Here is a 25,620-nt window from a genome sequence, read left to right as displayed (position 1 = left end):
TACAATCCTACCAGTGGAGATTTATAGTCCAGTGAAAGACAGCTAATAATGGACTTAATATTTTCGGAGATGCTAATCCTTTGTGCTTATGTAAAGATGCTTTGAAGTCCATGTAATGTCATTTCTGATGGAAAAAAAAGACATTAGATCTCTGCATGAGCTGAAGGATAATAATAATAAATAGTAGTCTCGGGAAGCCATCTACTGGAAGACATCTTGGAAAAACAGCTCCCATTCCGGTTATGTGTGAGCCACAGTGACTTATTCATCCATCATCTGCCCATTTTTAAATGTGACTGCATTGAGAATGGAAGCAAGGTGCCAGCCAGTGGGCTTTTGGAAATAAAACTTTTCTCCGCAGTGGCAAAGGTCAGCATAGAAAGCCAGTGGCCACCATTTTAATACAATATCTGAAATCTCTTACCGCGGCAGTTAACTCTGGCATCACTCACATAGAGACTCATGGGTTACTTAACAAAGACATTATAAAGCTTCTGTCAGTTGGCACCAGTAAAAATTTTGCCTTTGCATTCTGCCAAGGTTTTCTGCTCGCTGCAGGTCACTTAATCCTAGAGGCGTGTATGTTAAGATTATCATTGGGGAGCTTTAGACGATTAAGCACATCGTACATGACAAACCTGCGCAGCGAGCGCTGTTTTTAAGGGCCTATGGAAAGCCATGGAGCTGCTTTGAAAGGGTCATGCAGAACAGAGGTGTAGGATTGAGGGCCAGATTTGTGATTAGGCAGGGGACATTAGGTCAGTATGCAAATAGGGGAGTAGGTCAAAATTGAGTGTTCCGATGAGGGACCAGTGCCAGGAGGGGAGTGTAATGTTATGAGGTGTGTGGAGCGGTTGTGGGCTGGCATGGTTTTGTGTGTGTCTGAGATGTCAAAAGGTTTAGCTCCAGTTACAGCCAGTTCAGTTTCAGATGTAGAGTCCAGGGCATTGTGTGTTTGAGAAGCTGGCCACAATTAAGGAAAAGCCCAGAAGCAACCACCTGTCTGCCTGTTGTTGGCAGCAGTTGGTTTGAGCTCCGCCCTTGGCCCCTCCCTTTGCTTACATTTTTTTTCCCTGCACCGTGGTATTTGTGTTTGTTGCTATGCAACATTAATTGTGCTTCAGTATGTGATTGGACAAGGTGGGGTCTAACTAGAAGTCTCCACATTAGTTCTCTGTCTTATTGTATATGTGGGCTTTGTTAAAACCTCGTGTTTAGGGTTCCCAAGTGTTTAATTATTGTTGGTTACTACTACTATGTGTGTTGGACATGGTGTGTTGTTAGCAGTAAAGTTAACTGAAAGCAAAATGAGACTGTGCTGCCTTTCTCTGTATAGACAATTATTTGAATTAGTCATCAACATGGCAACCGCACACATGGCACAGCCCGAACAGCAGTAACCATTCACATTGCTTCCGCTACTGTTCACCACTGGAATGATTTATTCTCTTAACCTCTATGACGTTAACTCTGAGTGTGACTTGAGCTCAGAATTCTTTGTAATTATGGCTAGGCCTGAGTAGGACTAAGGGACTGCAAGGATCCACTTTACAGTGTTAAGCCTGAATAACCGTAGGGACAATATTCTTCTACAGTCTAGTGGATGAAATAACATCGTGCTGCCAAACATAATGAATATTTCCTTGCCGTTTTGCTACTCAAAGTAACTCATCAATATTCATGAGTGGGGTGGAGCGTTCAACCAAAAACAGTGGTTTGTAAATGAGAAGCTGTAAAGCCAGTTTTAGAACAAACAAACTGAACCATTAGCTGAATAAAGTGATAGTGATGACATTGTGAATTGGTCATCAGATGTTGACATGGATAGCGAAACTAATACATATTGCACTGTACAACTCAACTGCCATGATATGCCAAATGAATTTGGTTACCTAAAGATTCACTGTGCAAGTAGAGGCTTGGCAAAAAAGGCCAAAATGTTGTAATCGAGTGGAAGGACAAGAAAGACGTTGGCCCACTAAGCACCCACTAAGTGCAGCAACTATCAATGTACACTAATCCCTCCTTGATCGCGGAAGTTGCGTTCCAGAACCCCCCGCGAAAGGTGAAAATCCGCAAAGTAAAAACCATATGTTCATATGGTTATTTTTATATATTTTAAGCCCTTATAAACTCTCCCACACTATTATAAACATTTCCTGCACAGTTAAACAGCATAAACCCTTTGTATTCTTAGATATTAGGTAAGATTCGTTGAAATTATGTATGGAAACACTGTTTATATACAGTAAAACCTAAATATTATTTTAAAGATATCGAGCGTCTCCAATATCACATATGTTACAGCCATTACGACAGACAGGCCACCAGCAATAAATACGTACAATGCAAGAAAAATTGTATACAGTAAAATGTGTGTACAGTGACACTAAACTATGTACATGTAATAAGTACTGTACATAGAAAATTAATTATGGTTACTCACCAACAATGACACGACGACTTGTCCAATAACGATGAGTTTAATTTTACTGCACAACAAAGGAGAGCGTTACAGCTCTTCTAAAGGAGCCTCTTCAGGTGACTGTGTAGCACCACAGTTCTTTTTCCGGCAGTCTTCAATCCAAATCCCTAAAGCAGATTCTGTCCGGACTACCGCCTTATTACGTCCACTTACAACTTGTTTTGCGCCCTGGTTAAAGGACACTGCGGCCGTAGATCTTATATTCTTTTCCTCCTTTTTAAATAAAAAGAATCGTGGACTCATTGATACCGTAATGACGTCCTGCAGCGGTATAGCTGTTCCCATCCTTCAACATATCCAAAACTTTTACCTTTTCGGCAATCGTTAGCATCTTCTGTTGGCGCTTGGGCATGGCCCCTGAAGCAGCAGCAGGAGCAGATCATTCTGGAGCCATAACGAAAGGCTTGACTATGCACAAAGATAAACACAAAAGAGCACAAAAGTTAACTCTTTACACAGCGAAACACGTTGATGCTGAATGAGCGAGACAAGACTTCCTGGTTAACGCAGTGGAATCGAATTCGGCGCTCCATCGCTGAGCCAATCAGCACACAGGAACTTAACTGCGTGCTCCAATTGGGTAGCTTCTCAGCCATCCGCCAATAGCGTCCCTTGTATGAACTGGGCAAACCAACTGAGGAGCATGTACCAGAAGTAAAAAGACCCATTGTCCGCGGAAACCCGCAAAGCAGCGAAAAATCAGCATTATATATTTAGATATGCTTACATATAAAATCCGCGATAGAGTGAAGCCATGAAAGTCGAAGCGCGATATAGCGAGGGATTACTGTATAGTATATGTCAGAGGAAATATGGAAGCCACTAAGCCTTCCTGTGATAGCCTACAATAACATGGTGTGATCAGAAACTAACATTCTATCCTCTCATTATAAGAACAGTGTGTGAAGAAACACGTCTACTGTCCCGATTAGTGACGTTTGGCTGTACGTTGAATAATGTTTCAAAGTACTGTATGTCACATGTGTGACGTGTAGTAAATGTGCAGCAGTATACACTAGACAGACCTTTTTTTACCGTATTCATGTGGATGTTTTGGAATTTACATGTTTCTGGTACACATAATAACATTTTTTCTTTTTGAAAAATGTGTTTGGACTTGTTTTTCTGGGTAGTAAACATAATGGTAAGGAGGCTACTTAAAACAACCCAAAGAACCTTACAATACAGTGATAAAAACCAAATACTTCACAAAATGTGATCATAACATCATACTTTTGGACACCTGGTAAGTTGTTTTTGGACTTTGTGCTCCTGTTACCCCTACCTGATCTCCTTTTTGTGCCTGTTTTTTGACTTGCCACTTAACTTTAATAAACATCTTGGTTTTCAACTGCTTGCCATTACTTTTGTCTGCACCCCACACTACATTCACTCTGCCAGTCCAACAGATTAACATTTCTACCAAACTGCAAGGAAGCAAAAATATAATTAAAGCACAAAACAAACTCAGAGTCAAAAAATGAGTAAAGAGTCTTGAAAACCAAAATTTCAAAACTTGGGACTAGAGGCCAACATGCATGACATAGGCTCCTCCCATTTACTTCCAGGACTGTCCCATCACCTGACAGAAATCGCATGCATTGGTGACTGGCAACGAAACAAAAAAGCAGGTACTTCTATAAAGCTAATTTCTGATTAAAAAGCTTGTTTGAGGCAAGCCATAGCATGGCATTGTTCTTATTTGACCCTTGGTGGACTAAAGCAGTTTGCCAGGTGGACCCTGTCGGTGAGCGACTTTTAGCTTTTTCATGCTCTTGGACATCTCCTGATTTATTTTGACACGTGCACATCTGTTGCAAGGCAAGCATGTTGCTCTGAGCTGTTCATTGACTTGAATGTGGGCATTTGTTAGTGCCAGCCAGCTGTGCTTTATGCTTCTTCTCACCAGCTTGCAGCCCTGATGCATAAAAGTCCTCATCTTCACTATGTGTTTATATGCTTGGTTGATAAAGCGTATTCACAAACCTCTAAATCAAGGGTTCTTAACCGGGGAACCAAATGCTGAGGGTATGGGACTCGATCTCTAGGTACTGGTATTTATTTTATTTAATGTAATAATTTATACTTGGGTAGTACATGAATGGAACGGGATAGAATCTTCGAGAACATTCAGCATTTCCTGCAAATGCTTGTATTTAATTTTACATGTGTGTATTTACTACAACTTTAATTTTAAATTTAATATGTTTTAATTGTAATATTTAAATTTAATAAATGTATGTTTACTAAACGTGCGGTGGGTTGGCACCCTGCCCAGGATTGGTTCCCTGCCTTGTGCCCTGTGTTGGCTGGGATTGGCTCCAGCAGACCCCCGTGACCCTGTGTTTGGATTCAGCGGGTTGGATAATGGATGGATGGATGGATGTTTACTAAACAAGTGTGTATTTACTTGTTTATTGGCAATGTACGTATCTCAAAGACTCTAGAAGCACGTTTTGCATTGTATATAAAGGCGCCATTCATTCTGGCAACTAATGTAAGGAATGGTGATGATTATTTCGACAGTCAAATAAAGTGGGTATGGGACCACATTGGACAATCCATTGGGGGTCTGGTGTCATCAAAAGGTTAAGAACCTGTGCTCTAAATAAAGAGACTTGATTTGGAGTTGTATGAAATGCTGCTCCCGCTGACCACTTGATACAAAACAGCCGCTTGTATGAATGACGTTCAGGACTTATTACAGGTAATGAAGCCCAGACACACTGAAACAAAAGTGTCGTCACCAGCACTAAGTCACACTCCATAGGATATGTCTATGAAACATCCAGACTAACCGTAGATGTGCATAGATGTCACCAGCAACCATGACGGAGCGCTCCAGAGTGCAATGGGCACTGAACGTGCTGGGACATAAAAGGTATGACTGTTGTAGGATTCTTGTGGGGTGTGGTGGTGGCAAGGAGTAGCAGTAACCTGATGAAATTAGATTAATAATAATAATTCTTTGCATTTATATAGCGCTTTTCTCACTACTCAAAGCGCTCAGCAATTGCAGGTTAAGGGCCTTGCTGAAGGGCCCAACAGAGCAGAGTCTCCTTTGGCATTTACAGGATTCGAACCGGCAACCTTCCAATTGTCAGTGCAGATCCCTAGCCTCAGAGCCACCACTCCGCCAATTAGTTAAAATATACTTTATTAATCCCTAAGGGGAAATTAAATTCATACTGTAGCAAAAACAAAGAATACACAGATACTGACTCAAAGTACAGTATAAGGCAGGAGAATGAAAACATATAATACAATAAATATTATGCTGAAATAACTTGTAGTAAATTGAGTCTCTACTGTCTTCCTGCAACGCCTGGTTGGAGGAAGAATGTGATGTTGGGAGGAAGTGTTGAACGGCCTAATGGCACCTGCCAGAAATGATCCCCAGGTGCACTTCTTAGTACACCATGGAGTTATGAGCCTGTGGCTAAAAACACTTCAAGAAAGCATCCAGAAGATGTCCAACTTTGCCATCATTCTCTTTTCCAAAACAGCCCCCAGAGTGTCCAGGGTCAGTCCTGTGAAGACCTCAGTGACAAATAACCCCCTGGCTACTACGGACAGCTAGAATATTTCTAGCAGTTTGCTGCACACATCCAAAGATCTGAGTATCCTCCAAAAGTACTGTCTGCTCTGGTATTTATAGCTCTGCACTACTTTGACTTGCATGCCCTAGAAGGTGACTGGTGTCAGGGGCTTCTTTATACACCAAATGTTCACCAACAACAGTTTTATCTTGTTGATGCCGGTCTGCAGACAGTTCCACTTGTACCACAAGATAAAGCCCTCCACCAGACTCCTGTACACGACTCGTCTCCATTATCAAAGCACCCTATGATGGAGTACTCTGAGAACTTGTGTAGATGGCAAGAGCTGCTATTAAACTGGAAGTCCATTGCATTTTCCATGATGCGGAAAACACGGACAGAATCAAGGAATTAACGCATAAAAACGGATTTTAGATTTAAAAACCGAAATGTGTGGAATTTAGAGACGGAGGAGGTGAATGATACAAAACTTCCCAATAAATTAAACAATTGAACAGTCTGCAGTTCTATCATTCAGATACTATTTTCTAGTTTGTTGTTTTTCAAGCAAACGCAATTCTTGCAGAAATCTAGTCGTGCCTCCATCTGGTTTTGCGCGTTTCCTGCATGTTTTCTCGTTAAAGGCACCCGAATTGGCTAGCTGCACGAGACAGAAATGTTGAAGTGAGCAGTATCAGATACCCTAACTAAGAAACACGACCTTAACTGCAAAATTGAGGGCACGACAATATCCCGGCGACTTTTACGAATCTGGACAACAACTTTTCTGCAAGTTTTGCCAGCATACCAAAGTACCCTTTTAAAAATGAACAACGATGCTTCTGGATTTAATAAATGTTTGTCCTTGCCATGACGAGAACCACAAGGTCCACATTTGACACTTCCGTTATTAACTCGGCAACCTACAAACCTGGGCAGAAGAGCAGGCTTCTCCTCAGATGCAATGAGCCCTTAAAGTCAGGTCTCTCTTCCTTTTTTTTTTAATTAGTTCGCTTTTGCTTTATAATTAATTACAGGTAAAATTATGTTACAACGAACTCCCAGGGACCTAAAAAATATTTTGTTGTAATGAGATTCTGTATTTGTAGCTATAGTGCATTTCTTTAACTTGCGCCCAGGCGTTTGCAATCATTTTAATAGCTTCTTTCGTGTTAATTTTAATCTCCTCCTGCCTACAAGTTATGCTGACGAGAATTTTTCTCAGCATTTCCTTGCACCATTCAGGGTGCGAATGATGGCTAAATCCAATGGCTTAAGCACTGCCGTGCAATTGGGTGGGAGGAATTCAACGCAAACATCATCTGAATATGGAAGCATGTTGTGGGCAGCACAGTCATCAATCAGGAGCCGAATCATCCTTTTCTTCTTCATATTGTGAGGTTTCTGAACACACTTGAGTCCCAAAGCGCAATTGCCACGTCCGTGGAAGCTTGTTACCCTGCCCCGGCAACGGACAAACAACAGGCTGATAGCGCTGCAGTGAAGCGACACCAAAGCAAATCATAAAAGGTCGGGATCGCGCTATAAGTCTCTGTCTTACACCCCAAAACACGAGGCTGAGTCTCAGTACTTTAGCAAAACCAGCTTTATTCAGCTTGAAACAGGAGCGGCACACTTATTTATTGTAGCGTGATCTGCCACTCTGCTATAAACAGACACAACAGATCAGTGGTCAAGTAATTCTGTTACCTGCATTTACAATGTTCCTTGCATATCACCCATCGATATCTTTTCTGTTTGCTTTGGTGGAGAGACGCAGCACAGCTTTTGAGCCGGATGTTGCCCCAACAACAGATAAACAGTCTACCATAGACGCGGAGTTTGGACTTTGGGACGCTCTTCGGCGTGCTGTGTAGTTGTGGGAGGTCCCAAGAGAGTTTACAAACCTCACATTCTCTTGAACGAGTGCCGCATTAATAGGAATGTTTCTTGAACGAGCATCACTGAACCACATAAAAACGGCTTTGTCAACGTCTTCAAATGCAGCAAGTTGCATACGTTTACATCCTGAGATTTTTCTTCTTTGTTTTGTTCGGTCTTTCAAGAAAGTTGACAGCGTTGATAGCGAAATTCTGAATTCACTGGCAATGTCTTTTTTTCTTTTTGCTGCAATCGAGAGCTGCAAAATGTAAAGTTTTTTTTTACTTTCTAATATGAACTGTTATCGTTTTTTCGTGTCTGCCGTTTCTATAGGAGGGTGACAATGAGTTAAATTCCAATGGATGTTTTTCAAATGTTGACGAGCAATAAGCAAAAGGTATCACTGAAAACCGCAGGAAACAAAAAAGGCAAAAAAAAAAACAGTACGAGGAAAGTTCGAGGAAAAATTTACAATGTTTCTGTTTGAGGATCGTTGTGCACAACTGAGCTGCGGCCACAGAACTAAGTGCTCTGTGGATGATTCATTCAGGCATTTCAAGGTCACTTCATTGTAATGAAAGTATCTGCTGAATAAAATTTGTAGTAACGAGATTTCTATAGACTCGCGTCATATGGGGAAGCTGTTGGGATCATAAAAATACTTCGTTGGATTGAAAATTTCGTTGTAAAGATATTCGTTGTAACGGAATTTTACCTGTATTTTAAGATATGCAGTAGATAAAGCTACAGATGTAATGATGTACATTTTCAGTCTGTAAACATTTAAGGTTTAAGAATCATTAGAAATAATTTACATAATTACAATTACAGGTACTGAAGACTTTTCCACCTTTTCACAGGCAGCACTTCACAACAACCAGACGATTCTTAATGACATCCTACCAGTGGCTACGGACAATGCATCATACTGTCTGAAAGCATACCAGGGAGTTTTAAAAGGGGTTCTGCCTAACTGTGTACATTCAATCTGCTTGTGTCATGTCGTCAGTTTGGCGGGAGAGACCTGGCAGCAATAGAAATACTTTAGTGAGGATGTGTCACTAGTGATGTGGGTAAAGTCTGCCTTCTTCAAGAAGCCTGCCAGGAACCCCATGTGGGATAGCTGGTTTGAATCAGTAGGGCACCTCGCTGAATATATTCACCTTGACAAAAAGTTCTTTCAGGCTGAGAACACATCAGCTCAGGCTGTAACAAATATCCTAGACCCTAAAAGTGAAGTTAACCTTCATCTCAGAAGGGTGCATCAAACTAGCTCTTACAATTTTGGAGGGCACTCACTGTCCTACTGCAGTCTTGGCATACAGCATCATGGAGGATCTGGGCTCCTACCTGATAAATGGATACACAAAATAAGGTTCAGTTGTGCTAGTGTGCTGTTTCATTAAAAGGAATGTGAAGTGCCATTTCATTATTGTTTGTTTTGTTGTAGGTGTTGCTACTTACAGCCGCCTTCTTCTACAGCCGCTCCCGTTAGGGGTTACCACAGCGGATCATCTTCTTCCATATTTTTCTGTCCTCTCCATCTTGTTCTGTTACACGCACCACCTGCATGTCCTCTCTCACCACATCCATAAACCTCCTCTTCGGCTTTCCTCTTTTCCTCTTCTCTGGCAGCTCTATCCTTAACATCCTTTTCCCAATATACCCAACATCTCTCCTGTGTACATATCCTGTCAATTATGGAGAATCCACGGCATCCACTAAACAGTGTCATCTCCAGACAGAGGAGCAGCTTCAGCGACAGACTGCTGTCACCGTCCTGCTCCACTGACAGACTGAGGAGATCGTTCCTCCCCAAAACTATGCAACTCTTCAATTCCACCCGGGGGGGTAAACATTAACATTATACAAAGTCTGTTTTTATCTGCATTTTTTTATCACTGTTTAATTTAATATTGTTTTTTGTATCAGTATGCTGCTGCTGGAGTATGTGAATTTCCCCTTGGGATTAATAAAGTATCTATCTATCTATCTATCTATCTATCTATCTATCTATATCTGATATATAGTTCCTTTCACATCTATCTATCTATATCTGATATATAGTGCCTTTCACATCTATCTATATCTGATATATAGTGCCTTTCACATCTGTCTGTCTATCTAAACCAATGCAATCTCGCCTCTCTGACATTGTCTCCCAACCATCCAACTTGAGCTGACCATCTAATGTCCTCATTTCTAATCCTGTTCATCCTTGCTACTTACAGTAAAAAAAAAAAAAAACAACATAAAAACCTAAAAATCCAAATCAAGGAAAAATAAACAGTGAAAAACAAAAAATCAAAAATAATGAAATGGAATTTGTGAAAAAATAAAGTGAATTCCATAGGGCCCTAGTACAGTGTAAACAGAAGGAAGACAGCATTAATGTATCTCTTAGGTGCCCCAATATTACACACAACCATCTTTGATGACATCCAGTCAAGCAGCCTACACCATCCATGCAAATGCTGTTGGTCGCTTCAAGGGTGTCACTAGCGTCCGTGTTCTTCAAGATCTCCTGTTGCGTCCTTTCCTTCTTCACTGCTGGTTTTTACAACAAACTGCTAAGTGCCACATTTAAAATATCTCTCATCTGCTTCCTTTTTCTTTTGTCTCGTCATCCATCCATCCATCCATTTTCCAACCCGCTGAATCCAAACACAGGGTCACGGGGATCTGATGGAGCCAATCCCAGCCAATACAGGGCACAAGGCAGGAACCACTCCCCGGCAGGGTGCCAACCCACCGCAGTGTCTTGTCATGCTCCCTGTAGTAAATGGTCTGCTTGTCCTGCCATTTTTCCACCAGCTGACTTCTTTCATTCAATCTGGTTGAGTTAATTGAATGTTAAAAGTTATTGTGGAAGGCAGTAAGATGATGTAGTTAGTGGCAGAGCAGGTGCACCTCCATTAAACACCAAGATTAGATTTCTTTGAGTAAGCCTGTGCAGCCTTTAATGATGCACAGTTTACTGGGAAGAAAGAGAGTGGCCTGCAGTGAGTTGGCACCCTGCCCGGGATTGGTTCCTGCCTTGTGCCCTGTGTTGGCTGGGATTGGCTCCATCAGATCCCCGTGACCCTGTGTTTGGATTCAGCGGGTTGGATAATGGATGGATGGAAAGAGAGTGGCAGATTTTTAAAATAGTACTACACCGGTGTTTTGCAAAAATTGGTAGTGTTACATGAAAAAGTGCATGACATTGAAAAGTAAGCACTGCAGTATGTACTCAAAACTGACTCACTCCAGTCCAGGCAACTAGCACACAATGAAGCCACCTTGTTACAAACTCATCAGTTAAAGTCTGCAAGCTGCAGCAATGGCGCCACCTTAATTATTTTCAACTATAACTCTGTTATTTCTTGATCGATTTTTACACGCTATATATGCGAGCTTGGCTGTTCCCGTTTTCCTGGGAATTACAGCAGTTTCATTCCCGGGAATTAAAAATGTCCGGGAATCCCAGGCTCCCGGTAATCGATTCCCTAGTAGAAACTGTTATTCAGTCTATTAGTCTTCGTTTTGATGCTCCTGTATCTTTTGCCTGATGGCAACAGTTGGAACGTGTCATGAGCGGGGTGTGAGGAGTCTTTTAAGATGTTTTCTGCTTTCCTGAGGCAGCGAAAGTTCATCCAGAGAGGGTAAAGAGCAGCCGATGATCTGCTGGGTAGTCTTTACGATCCACTGAAGTGTCTTCCTTTGCGCTGTTGTGCAGCTAGAAAACCCCACGCAGAGGCAGCAGCACAGGATACTCTTGATAGAGCAGCGATAGAAGGAAACCAGCAGTTTTTGGGGGATGTTATTTTTCCTGAGGACGCTTGGGGGAAATAAAGTCTCTGCTGAGCCTTCTTCACACCCCAGGACAGGTCTTCCATGATGTGGACTCCCAGGAAGCGGAAGTCTGACACCCTCTCCATACAGTCCCACACTGATGTAGAGTGGTTTGATGTCCGTTTTCTTTTTCCTGAAGTCCACAACGAGCTCCTTGGTCTTACTTGTGTTCAGGACCAGGTTGTTGTCAGTGCACCATGCTGTCAGCCTCTCCACTTCGTCCCAGTAGGCGGATTCATCCTACCCCGAAGATGAGCCCCACCACAGTGATGTTATCTGAAAATTTGACAATGGTGTTGCTGTGGTGGGCTGGGGCACAATCATGTGTGTACAGCATGAAGAGCAGGGGGCTCAGCACACACCCCTGAGGAGAGCCGAGGAGTAATATCCTGTCCTAAAATGACTTGATGTTTGCTCCAAGAGACTCTTGGACAAATGAATATGGATTTGTACGAGGATTGTGCTGTGTGTGCGCGTTATACTGTGAAAGTGTTGTGTGTCGTACGTCAAGAGTACAAAGAATTCTTTTAAAAAAACAACTCAAAACTCATCTGTTCAGGAAGGCGTATAGCTCTACCTGACTTTATTACCCTTCTCTCAGTTTACCTCGATGTCAAGATGCTCATGTAACCTTTATGTGTGTGTGTGTGAGACCATCAGTTATGTTGTCTGTTAGATTACGACGGTGAATTCAGAGAAAAAGCCTTCTTTATTTATTTATCTGGTTTGTACAACGCTATATACTGTATACCCTGCCGTTGTTCTTATATCCTGTAAGTGCCTTGAGCATGGGAAAGGCGCTATATAAATAAAATGTATTATTATTATTAAAGACATTATCAAACTAAACATCAGTCCACATTTAAAAACTCTGATGAGAAAAGTGAAGCTATAAAAAGGGCTGTTTCTGGCTTTAAGAAACAAACTACTTATTTTAGTCAAATAACTGGAACCAAAAATAAAGCCTCCGAATGTAGTTATACAATTGCTTTGCATTAATTAATAGTTGATTAATAGTAAAGAATGATTAATCATCTTAGAATTCTTAAATCATTTTTTCTTATTCAAACTATGAATTTTGTATTGGAAAAAACGTGCAATTCATAATTTGTAATACAATTTTTAATAAATGTGTTGAAATTTTAAATTTAATAAAACATTCTTTTCACATCTGATCCTATGTATTTTAAAATATTGAATGACCAATAATATAAGATCCGGTTACTTTTGAAGGCCATTTTAACTGGACCAATTCTGATACTAGATATAACAAACTTGGTAGAGTTATGTCGGCACACAGAATAACATTGTAACATAGGGTGGGCACGACACCGCTGAAAGGTTGCCGACCCTGATGTAGAGGATGGTACCTTCTCTAACCCTAGGGCTCAAAAGCTGAGCAGGAGCAGGTTGGCTGCTTTAACATCATGGACAGAACCCTTAGTGGTTTTGTGATGAGAATTACAGATAGATAGATAGATACATAGATACTTTATTAATCCCATGGGGAGATTCACTAAATTACGCCATTACTCTTAACACCAGAGGTGTTCAACTGAGATTTTGTATCTGCAGCTATACAGAAACGGATGAGTTTTATAACGAGCATCACAAGCACAGAGTGAATACAGAAAGTCACAAAGTAAACTCAATAGCAAGACAATTCAAATGAAAGATTAATAACATGGTGTGAACGCCCAACAGACTGATGCTCAGGACACAAGGTAAAAGTAACAAGAAGTATTTTAATATTTTTCTTCTTAATAATCGTGCCCAAAGCACCTCCACCACTAATACACTATAATACAATAATCTTGTCCTCCACACCTCCCAGCAAGCTCTGTCCTACTATTTCCCAACTCCAGCTTGCCTGCTGGGTCTTCAGCAGTCCTTTATATAGCCCCCGACCCGGCAGTGCTTCTGTTCTTCCTTCCACGTGACTTGCCAGCACTTCCGGGTCAGATGGAGAACTCCAATTCTTCAGTCAGCCCGGAAGTACTTCGGGGCTTCTGTCCACGAGATCCATTAGTACTTCCGGGCTATAGGTAAAGTACAACTCACCCGGTCCTTCGACATCTCCCTCTGGCAGCACCCAACAGGGCTGTGAAACCGCACTCTCAAGTCCCAGGGGAGCTGCCATCTAGCATCTTGAGGGTGGCAGTGCCCAAAAGTTGTTGCCTTCTCGGGGGGGGGGGGGGGTCCCAACCAGGTTGAGCTGCCGGCCGTCCATCACAATGGTCGATACTTAAACCTCGGCTACAGCCTGCTACTGTCCAGGTTTCACAAATAAGGAATACAAGAACACATAAGCACCTAAGACTACGTCCACATTACTATGTTTTTGTTTAAAAATGCAGACATTAGTCTGCACGTTTGCCTTTCATTCACACTACCCTACCATTTTTAAACCCTAAAAATGAAGACTTTTGAAAACACTATCTAGAGTTGCATACTTCTGAAAATGCCGGCTCTGCACTGTAATGTGGAGGGGTGAAAATAGCGACTTTTAAAAATCCAATCGCACTTTGATTTGTTTTTACTTATTACATGGCCGTTCTCTGACTGAATTCTGCTCATTACACCATTTCATTACCTGATTTGTCACCTTTCATGGAAGAAAACCCTAATCCAACATGGCGTACACAGAGGAGATGCTTTCTATGGTGCTTGTTGTATTGCTTACCTGTATGCATCTAAATTGTGTTTTGTACAGCTTGAACGCTGCATACGCAGGCAAAAAGGCAAATAATTTACCAGTCGATAAGGTTAATCCTTGGCGGGTGGCATGTGGGCTTATCTAGGAGTGGTGTTACCATCCCTTCAAAGATTTTTCCACTGCTTCGTGTATGCCCACTGTAAGCAAGTGCGATTTTGGTCATTTGTGGGTAGTGACATTATCATAAATCACATGAACACATTAGTGTGGGCGGAGATCATTTTCATTTAAGAGCTTATTAGTCTGGAACGTGTAGTGGGGTGAGCTTACAATAAGAATTTAGTGACTGCATTTTAGTGTACAGCTTCCTAAAGAGTTTGTTAAAATAGCAACTCAAGGATAGTACAGGAAGTAAAGGCCCATACTGGCACCAGCCATCCAGCCACAAGATTCACCCCATTACTGCCAGTCTGCTGCTCTTGCTGGCTTGTCCTGTATACAGTGTGAGGCATCCTTATTCAGAGTTGTTTATGTCAGCATTCAAATTCAGTGTTTTTAATACTAAAATTTACAATTTTTTGTTAGAAAGAGAAATGTCTTTATACTATCATATTTCTATTCCCTGTTGATTTTCAGACTAAAGTCTTTAAGGAGCTAAATGTTCCAAAGGTAATCCTGACCTGGCTGATTGAGAGAGGCTTTAGGGAGCTTTAGTCGACTTAGACACATTGGCTGGCAGGAACTCCTCCAGATCGCCCCCTGCTGTTCATTCTTATTTTTAACAATAACTAAGGAAGGAAAAGTGAAGTTGAAAAGCCTGTGACCTACATGGATGATGTGGAAGAGGATGCTTTATTAAAACTTTATAAAGTAGTGTGGGGGCCGTTAAACATTAGCCAGGAGAATCCCACTTCTCTATTCAAAAGAGAAGTGCACTCCCAATGCATTTTTCATAATGGCTAAATGGATGAAACATGGGAGTGTCCTTAGTTCAGAAATTACTTAAATGTGGAAACACCCTGGCCTCTTGTTATTTTGGCCATGATGGCTACCTCGGTCTTCTAGGACTGGTCAGATAACTAAATTGAGAGCCCAGAGCTCCATTTTGTGTTCTTATGGCTAGGCAGATGGGAGGAGAAGCAGTGCACCCAGGGAAGGGTCGACTTGGACTTGACAGGGTGGTGGGGGCTTTCAAAGCATAGCAGGGTTATTTTGTACTAGCCCTGTGAAAAGCCCGGGGTCCTAGAAATTATTGAAATCGTCAGAAAAAAATGGAAATGTAGAGATGTCAGGAAATTGAAAGGAACGACTCTGGGCGTCTCTCTCCTAGGAGGATTCGTTTTCCCGACATGCTAACATTGCTTGTGTATTAGTGGCGGGAGGAAAAGTAAAAGGGATACCGTTTTGCCAATGTTAGCGGCTAAGCGGTTTTGTCTTTCTTCGGAGATTTCATTTTGCCGACGTGCTCGCCTCGCTTGTGTATTAGCGGCGGAAGGAAAACTAAAAGGGAAACCGTTTTGCCGATGTTAGCGGCTAAGTGGTTTTGTCTTTCTTCGGAGGTTTCGTTTTGCCGATGTTAGCAGCTAAGTGATTTTGTCTTTCTTCGGAGGTTTCGTTTTGCCGATGTTAGCGGCTAAGCGATTTTGTCTTTCTTCGGAGGTTTCGTTTTGCCGATGTTAGCAGCTAAGCGGTTTTGTCTGTCTTCGGAGGATTCGTTTTGCCGATGTTAGCGGCTAAGCGATTTTGTCTTTCTTCAGAGGTTTCGTTTTGCCATTGTTAGCGGCTAAGCGGTTTTGTCTTTCTTCGGAAGTTTCGTTTTGCCAATGTTAGCGGCTAAGCGGTTTTGTCATTCTTCGGAGGTTTCATTTTGCTGACGTGCTCACCTCGCTTGTGTATTAGCAGCTAAGCGCGTTTTCTGTTTCCTTGGAGGCGGAGCCCTTACCCCGACTTCACCTCTCACTTCCGTGCAGGACAGGCAGATAGTCACACACACTTCCACATGTAGACGTTTATATAGAAGGTAATCACCAGTGGTCTTTCATGCTTATTTCCTCAGTGACTGACTTTTTGTTATTTCTTTGACACTTCCCCCTCTTTTATTTATGGTCAGTTTAATCCAAACTGGGTGGGCTCTACCCATTTGCCACCTTCAAGGACCTCAAACATTTAAACGAGTGCTGAGACATGTGGTCTTGCATGTTGATTGCTATCTGCCTCCAGGAAGCTCCCGAGGCCCACCCACCTGCTGTGTGTACAGCCTAACACAAGGCACAGCCCCTTAGCCCACACTCGCTTGATCTGAGGTGTCACCAACTTCTCTCTTTTTACTCTTTTTCAGGCTTCAGGTGTCACGCGGTGGAGCTGGACTCAAACAACCGGAACCCCACAGTCAACGAGTTTCAGAGTAAGTAGCACATTTTCCTAAAGACCCGTCTCAGGATACACCTTTGCATGAAATGGCTATCCAGTGACACATGACATCAACTGCCTTGTCCCACTCCCAACAGCGCAAAATTGAAGCTCATGCGTTCTAGTTGAACTGGAAGAGGGAAAGCTAGAGAAGAGAGCTGAAGGGTCAAAAAAGACCCCATCTTATATATAAACGTCTACGCGTGGAACTGTGTATGTGTGTGTCTGTCTGGCCCGGAAGTGAGAAGTGGAGTCGGGGTAAGGGCTCTACCTCCGAAGAAACAGAAAACGCGCTTAGCTGCTAATAACACAAGCGAGGTGAGCACGTCGGCAAAACAAATCCTCCTAGGAGAGAGAGACGCCCAGAGTAGTTCCTTTCAATTACCCAACATCTCTACATTTCAATTTTTTTTCTGACGATTACAACAGTTTCTAGGACCCCAGGCTTTTCAGTTAGTATAGCATAAGGAATAACTGCAACTGGATATCACATTGTCCAGACACTTGTTGGGCAGTCAGCTGGCATTGGTCCAACATCCTTAGCTAGCTGCACTTAAGGAGAACTCCTTCAGCCCAACAGCCAATCGGTTTTCTAACTGTGAAGGTGCCCCTTACGTAGTGGCAGTCTGCGACACCCTTGCCTCTTCCATTAAAGTCCCCCTCCACCACCAAGTAATTCGGAGTAACGGCGCCATTTGTCTCATTTAAGACTCTTCTCCCTGAAACAGCAAAACTCAGACTCGGCACCTTCAAATTACAGTGCAGCCTCCTTCGACAAAATGGCATCTCCTTCAGCTCAGCTGAAGTCCCTAAATGAAGGACGGGGGAACCCTGAGTGATTTCTGGGTGCTTCAGTTTACTCCCTTGGTGTGACGTGTGAAGGACGGGTTCTCTGTTTAGAGATTCTTCCTGTCCTGAACCACAGCGACAGACTCTCGCTCCCTAAACTCCTGACATAAAAGTAGCAAGCTGAACTAAGGGATTGACTGCAGCAGCACTCCCATGTTCCTCCACTGGATGAAGTTGAATGTGTTTTTGTATAGCGTACTTTACTAAGCACTGGCTCACAGCACTTGCACCTTTTTCAACCAAAATGCATTAATGGTAAGATCACGGTGTGTATGTGTGTGTGTTCAGTTGGTCAGCCACCTCACTTCCCATTGTTTTCCAGGTGTCGAGTTATCCTGCATTATTAAGGCCACTTCCACACCCAGCCCCAGGATAGAGTGGAAGAAGACCAGCAAAGACATTGTGACCTTTGTCTATTTCCAGAATAAGGTTTCAGGTTAGTAAAGAGTCAGGCTCTGCCAGTTGAGTGCTGGGATTGCTCACAGAGCTGCCATGTTGCTGATTTTTGTCTTGTACGTTTTATTCAGGGCCTCTGGAAAACCGAGCAGTTTTGAGAGACCGGGCATCACTGTTCATCCAGAACACGACACGATCAGATTCGGGCTTGTACCGTTGTGAAGTCTCTGCTCCCATTGACTCTAAGATGCTGGGAGAGGTGTTTATCGAGCTCACTGTCCAAGGTTGGTGCGCCAAACTACATGATGTTAACACTGCAGGCTGTTGCTGCTTGCTGAAAACTTTTCATCCACGGGCAGCGCCCTTCTCCGGTTAAATCAGACATCATGAGCAAGCGCTCTAATCACTGAGAAAGCCAGGGCGCTGCTGAGCCTGCATATTTGAATATCACATTGAAATTGGAGAGGGGGCCGGGTGGGGCCATTTTTTCCAGCTGGCAGAATGCAATTTGGGATGCCAGCCTTTTTTAGTACAAATCACAGGGAAGAGTCACTGCAGAAAAATCTTGTTATAAATAGAGGCCACGAAAATGGAGGCTAAGTGGTCATTTGTGCAAAGAGTCCCCTAAATTATTTATCTAGTGAGACGCCTGAAGATGTTGGCATCGTCCTCTTTGTACGAACGTGCCTGTAAGTAAAGAGCAAGTGAATTATTCATCCACTGAGAAAACTCGCTTGTGTGTTGTGGGAAGTACGCATGGGCTTGATGGGTTGGGAGCATTGCTGCTGTGGTCTAAGAGTGGCAAACATGTTGAGCTTTTCCTTTTTTTTTTGTGTGTGTGTGTTGCAGTCAAGCCAGTTGCTCCCAGGTGCCATGTACCAAAATCTGTGCCAGTGGGAAAGTCTGCAGAGCTTCTGTGTGCTGAAAATGAAGGCTATCCACCTCCCACGTATCGTTGGTACCGGAATGGTGACCAGATCCCGGAGGACCCCAGAAGCAGCCACAAGTTTCTCAATTCTTCATATGCAATGGATCTCAACGCAGGAACTCTGGTAAGGTGATGCCCAGGTGCTTAACACAGGTAGGCCGATGATGCCCAGGTGAACAAACATCTATGTGAACGCATGGAGGAGAGTAGGCAGGCAGTGGAGTGCTAGGCTAACACCTCACCATTTTAATGTGTCATCATTATTAAACTTCATAAAAGTTTACAATAACAATAGCAAATCATAAATAACAGAAAACATGCATCAACAATTCAAGTAATATAAATCACTTGGACAGACGTTGAATTACAGTTTGTTTAGTTGACTTGATTGTATGGATTGTTGTTTTCTTCAAATATTACCAATAAAATGAATCTAATGTAAATCACAAGAAACAAAAGAATAAAAAATGTTTTGACCTGCTGTTTGAATATATGAGGCGAGACACAAAAATAACCGGATTGGTAAAAAAAATATTTATATATATATATATATATATATATATATATATAATATATTGATAAATTCCAGCATTCTAAGCATTGGCACCTTCTATATACTCCCCCTCCATACGCATCTTCCATTGATTGAAACAGTGCTGGTTGTCTTCTTGCTTGAAGCTCTTCAACAGGCTTGCCGTTTCTGCCTTCACTTCATCCACTAAAGAAAAATGCGTTCCCTTCAGGTCACTTTTGATTTTCGGGAACAAGTAAAAATCACAGGGAGCTAAATTGTGCGATTAGGGAGGATGATCGAGGCATGGAATGTTTTTGTCGGTGAAAAACTGCTTTACGGAAAAAGCTTTGTGTGTGGTTTTCTGTGGTGGTGATCCACCTAATCAAAGCACCGTGATGTCCTTACATTGATGGATTAAAGGCCAGAAGTCCACATGACCATCATCATCAAATTGTTCCATGAGAACCCTGAATACAATGAGGACTGATTGAGGTCATTGATGTTAGGTAGAATGCCTAGAGGGGGCTGGGTGGTCTCGTGTCCTGGTACCCCTGCAGATTTTATTTTTTTCTCTAGCCGTCTGGAGTTTTTTTTAGTTTTTTCTGTCCTCCCTGACCATCAGACCTTACTTTTATTCTATGCTAATTAGTGTTCCCTAATTTTAATTATTTATTTTGTCTTTTTTCTCTTTCTTCATCATGTAAAGAACTTTGAGCTTCTTTGTTTGTATGAAAATGTGCTACAGAAATAAGATGGTGTTGTTGTCTTGGTGAAAAAACCTGGGTGTTGAACGTCTTCCACATTTTCTGGTCCTTCCTTGAAACGTTTGTGCCACTCAAAAACTCGTGTGCGAGACAAGCTGTTATCACCGTACACTGTTTTTATCATTTCATAAGTTTCTGTGGTCATTTTGTTCAATTTTGTGAGAAATTTGATGTTGATTTGCTGTTCGATTTTTATTCACCTGACATTATAAGCGGCAACTCGTGTAGCGATTATTGTGCAAATACTGACTGGGCTCTTCACAGGATATACCTAGTTGGTTGGCGGTTTGAGGGTGCGTAGGAGGGGATATAGTTCTGTGATTCATATTCGTCCGACCTCCAGACAGTTTTCCAAGAAAGCCCCAAGCTCAGTCCAGTTATTTTTGTGTCTCACCTCGTATGCACAGAGCTTGCCTCTTAATATTTTTACAGAAGCATTCTATAATTCACATTCATAGTAGCCAAAAGTTTGCCAAAGTGAGCTGGGCATGGATTTTTTTTATATACTGTGTATTCTGTAAGGTACTCTGGTTCCAAACCATTTACTGTTTTGAAGACCTCAAGCACTGCCATGAAATCACTTCTAAAGGCAACCAGTGCAGCGTAGCCAGCAGAGGAGTCGTGTGATCTCTCATTTTAGGTTTAGCTCAGAGTCTTGCTGTTGCTTTTTGCACTTGCTATAAGTCAAGCAAAATAACACCTTTTATTGGCTAACTAAAAAGATTACATTAGGCAAGCTTTCAAGGCAACTCAGACTCCTTGTTCATTACATCATACCTGAAGAAGGGGTCCGAGTTGCCTCGAAAGCTTGCCTAATGTAACCTTTTTAGTTAGCCAATAAAAGGTGTCATTTTGCTCGACTTCTCACTATATTCATAATGGCTAACACTGTACAACACCCTAGTACCACTAGCTATAAGATATTAAAACAGTGGACAAGGCCTACTGAGGCTGTCCCTGCTGACCAATGTCATTTTCTCTGTTTCTCTCTCCCTCTCTCTTGCACAGAAATTCCGCTCCGTAAAGAAGGTGGATGCTGGAGAATATTTCTGTGTGGCACAAAACCCAGCCGGCACAGCTAGGTGTGGCTCGCAAAAGATGGAAGTTTGTAAGTGTGTTAATTCTCAACTAAACCTGTTAATGCTGACCTCTACTGGTTGGTTGTGGAAGCTGCAAATTTGCAGGAGTGCTGAGCAATGGAAATGAGGAATTTGGGAAAAGTGTTTTGCTACTGGGTACACTTTTAAATCTTTAACCAACGTGGGAAGCATCTTTAGTTTGAGACAGAGTGGCTTCCTTCATCAGCTTACACGTATTGTGCATTTGCTATCCTGTAATATTTGTCTCCATCCTTAACTCTAGTTTACACTTTGCCTAGATGACATTGATATTGTTGGGATCATCATCGGAGTCCTGGTGGTTGTGATCGTCCTGGTGTGCATAACAGTTGGCATTTGTTGTGCATATAAGAGGGGCTACTTTGTGAGCAAGAAGCAGGCAAGCAGCAAGTGAGTATCAAGTGCATGAAAACAAAGGCTCAGGTGGTTGATGGCTTGACAATTGTACTATTAGTAGGCCTGCAGAATTGTTTGAGTGGCTGCTTACTCTCATATGACCACCTGGTTATCAAGGGATTATGGTAGTGAACTGGGAAGACAAAATCAATCCACTATGAACCATCGATCCTGTTTGTTTTTTTTATATATATATATATATATATATATATATATATATATATATATATATATATATATATACACATATACATACAGTGTACACAGTCCATATTGTGGTCACTATGGGCCATCACCAACCCTGAACCTTAGACACATTTGTTCAGCAAACAGTGTCTCTGGCTTAATATACTTTGCACAGGCTGCTTCTTTTCCATAATAATACAATACGATTTTTCTCCTACACGCCTACCAAGTGAGCTTTGACCAATGCCACTTCAGACTTTGACTCTAATTGGGAAGGTGGGAACTGTTCGTTTTTAACCCAGACCTGGGAGTACTCCTGGCACATCAGCACTGTATCCAGAAAACACTTTGCCCTGACAGGTGAGCCTGCACCCAAGGACCCCAGCAGGGCTGCCCAGCAGAACTACAACTTCCATGCAGGGTTGTGGATGTTGAAACACGAGCTACACCAGAGGAATACTGCCACCCATTGTATTGGGGCAACACATGGCTCCGTAAGGCAGTCCTGTCCTCCCAGCCAGGAACAGTCCCACTAACCAACCCCAGTCTGCATCCATCCTTTACGGTATATACATGCACACAGAAACAACACTGACCAAGATTCTTGGGTCACTCAGGAAAATAAATATGTTTTCTGGGGTATCGATCCTTAGATACATCACTATTCTCTCTTGAATGACTGGGCATTGGTGCGCAAAACTCCAGAATCTGACTTTTATATGAGCTGCTGAGTGAACTGGAAAATAAACAATTCAAAAATAAGGTACAGTATGAACAAAATGATAAATAATGCAATGCATCATCAGTGCATTGGACTTTAGGAACATCAGACAAAAAATTAAGGTAAAACACTTTTTGAGAAAAAAAAACAAAGTCTAGCTAGAAAAACAGTTAACAGGAGCTTATTTTGACAACATTAAGTGTAAAAGAGGAGTCCGTGCTGGGCCCACTGAATGGGCAACTCTCACACACACACACACAGAGTCATATGCTGGACTATAACAGTTCTAGTTAACTTAGCCTGCATGTGCTTGTGTGTTCCACCTTATATTGCAGGCATTGGGTAAGCAACATGTGAACTCCACACATACTGTATAGCAGCCCGACCCAGGATCCAATTTCAGAATTCTAGTGAGGCAGCAGCACTGACCACTGTGCCACCATGCTGCCCAGTTTAAAAAAATAAAGGTTTTGTATTTTAATGTTTAACTGGAACCATCCAACAGTTTTGGTCTTTCAGCTCTTTCCATAATAGCACCTTTACCATAAAAGCACATTTTAAAATCGCTACCCTGTGTGTGCAATGCAAATTCAACAAGAGGTCACATTTAGGATAGTTTTTATATAGTGCCTTTCACGCTATCCATTCAGGATGTGATTTAATGTGTTAGTACTATTATTTTTTTCTTTTTTTTTGGGCGATGGAGTTCAAAGTGCCATTTCAAGCATCTGGTATTCCAATAAGGTGTTGTTGTGCTTCCTAAAATCTAACAGTGGCTTTTTGGTTTATTGCAGTTACAAGCCCCCCACAAAAGGAGATGGTGTGGATTTTGTCCGAGGTGATGAGGAGGTAAGCATGGGGTTTTCAATAACCAACTCCCCCAATATTCTGAGCTTTATGTAAACTATAAAATTGTGTTTTATTCCTGTTGCAGGGAGATTTCAGACACAAGTCGTCATTTGTTATTTGACCGGTCTGGAAATGAATCGGGAGTGAGAGGAGAGAACTTCTAAAGAGGCCAAAATTACTCCTCGCTGAACTTTGTTGGCTACACTGCATTGCAAGTGGGCCGCTGTAAGAGGCGATTTTTTGAAGACCTGAATTTGCCAAAGGTGAAAAGTTCTTGTGATAAGCAGCCATCCTGTGCCGAGATCACCAGACAATCCACAACTCCCCACCACCACCGTCCCCCCCCCCCGTCTTCTCTGACCTCACCACCCACCCCAATATCTCTGAAGTCCATTTGTAAAATCGTTCACAAAATTCTGTGAAATAATTTGAGGTCCTGATTATTGACTTTAGTCCCCAGGGGAACATTTTAGGCCAGAAGGGGCTAACTTGTGTATTAAGAATTTTATATAGCAAACTCCTTTGTGAGCACCACCATGGAAATAATTTATAGGACGTTTTGTCGTACAATTTAAAGTAGAATCGAGCAGTGTAATGAATTGGAGAGAAAGGAATACATGAAGTGAAACTGTCAAGAAATGAATTGAAAAAAAGAAAAGATGGATTTAAACCAAAAACTCAGCAGTGTCCAGCGTGTGCTGCATTCTGTCTTTCTACCACTACCAACAAAGTATCAAATGAATTATTTTTAAGTAGCTTTTACTATGCCTAGCAACAAAGTTTTACTTTTCTAATATGTGTACAGCATACTAACACACTAGAGGCCATTTTTGTTAAATGTTAAATGCAGGGTAGTATGGCCACCAAAGTTGCACTTGTTGAACTCAGACAGCTGTTCTTTGTGCATGAGGCGCCACTGCTGTCCACGCCAGCCTTCAGCAAGCATATCAGACATCTCACTTGTTTAATGACTGTTAGGGCACATGGAGGCGGCCACGGGGAGATGAGTCAGTGCTTACATTTTTTTATATATATATATATTCAATATCCGCATTCTGTTTTCAGAATTTTAAAACGTTGACGCCTACTTTTAAGAACAAACATACCCCTTGCCTATTCTTAGGACTGCTACTTTCCTTCCTCATGTAATTGTCGTAAAATTAGTATTAATATGAAGATACAGGTTTTGGAAAGCGGGTGACTGAGATCGAGTCACCTTCTCCTCTTACAAAGCGACTGCTTGGATCAGTTCAGTTTCAGAGTTACCTGCCATTCAAGTGGCCCTAACAGAACAACCTTGGTGCCTTTTTTCTCTCTGCCTGACTTTAAAGGCTAAGACAAGCTTTTAACAAAGGGCAGTCTGGTTATTAGTGGAGGTGCCAGGGTGCAATGTTGACTTGCACGGCCTTGTCCATTTGCTATAACTCGCCACCTAAGCTCAGCAGGCCTGTAAAAGCAGTGTAGCACTGACCAAATCCACAGGAGGAGTTCATACTGTGACATACACTGTACTTAATGATCACCCATCTTTTGAGGTGATACTACATTATTTTAAATTAAAAGAACAAATTATGTGTTAACGTTAGATCTAGGAATGCATCTTGGTATTTTGTTTTCCACCCTGATACATAACTACCACAATTTACTTTGTATAAAGCCTGCCGTTTTCAGGTAGATTTTTATTTTTTAGCCTAGATTGTAAAAAGTTTTCAACTTTTTGATAGAATAAGTATTTACTTTTATAAGACATTAGTGCCTAAATAAAAATATATACAGAAAAAAATTTAGCAGCAATTATGTACTAGGGGCCAAATTAAAAAAATATTTTCACCTTTACTTTACAAAGATCACAGCCAGTCACTCAGCTGTCCATACAACACCGCTGCCACTGCACAAAGCCTTAACTTGAGACACCCACCTTCCCTCCTACCAGTCACCCACAGCTCCTTTTGTTCTCATGTCGGAAAGCCTTGCATTAATTTTTCACTTCACAGATCCTCATATAATGCTATATGAATGTCATTGGGAGATGACTTAGCAGTATTATTATGTTTAATTTATTCAAGTCTTTTTACTTTGACAACTAAGATGTTAT

General features: G+C 41.9%; 1 protein-coding gene across 1 annotated transcript in view; it reads left to right on the top strand.

Moving 5' to 3' along the window:
- Nucleotides 1-25,308, top strand: part of jam3a (junctional adhesion molecule 3a) — a 119,393-nt gene extending 94,085 nt beyond the window's left edge. The window contains exons 2-9 of the mRNA XM_028810424.2: nt 16,734-16,799; nt 17,976-18,089; nt 18,181-18,333; nt 18,899-19,101; nt 21,264-21,363; nt 21,634-21,763; nt 23,471-23,525; nt 23,611-25,308. Coding sequence (XP_028666257.1) covers nt 16,734-16,799; nt 17,976-18,089; nt 18,181-18,333; nt 18,899-19,101; nt 21,264-21,363; nt 21,634-21,763; nt 23,471-23,525; nt 23,611-23,646 — 857 coding nt within the window. The 3' untranslated portion in view covers nt 23,647-25,308. The remainder of the gene's footprint in view (nt 1-16,733; nt 16,800-17,975; nt 18,090-18,180; nt 18,334-18,898; nt 19,102-21,263; nt 21,364-21,633; nt 21,764-23,470; nt 23,526-23,610) is intronic.
- The last annotated feature ends 312 nt before the right edge of the window (nt 25,309-25,620 follow it).

Source organism: Erpetoichthys calabaricus, chromosome 9, assembly GCF_900747795.2.
Source record: "Erpetoichthys calabaricus chromosome 9, fErpCal1.3, whole genome shotgun sequence".
Taxonomy (NCBI): Eukaryota; Metazoa; Chordata; class Cladistia; order Polypteriformes; family Polypteridae; genus Erpetoichthys; species Erpetoichthys calabaricus.
Note: the sequence above shows the minus strand (reverse complement) of the source record. Positions and strands in the feature narration are given on the sequence as shown.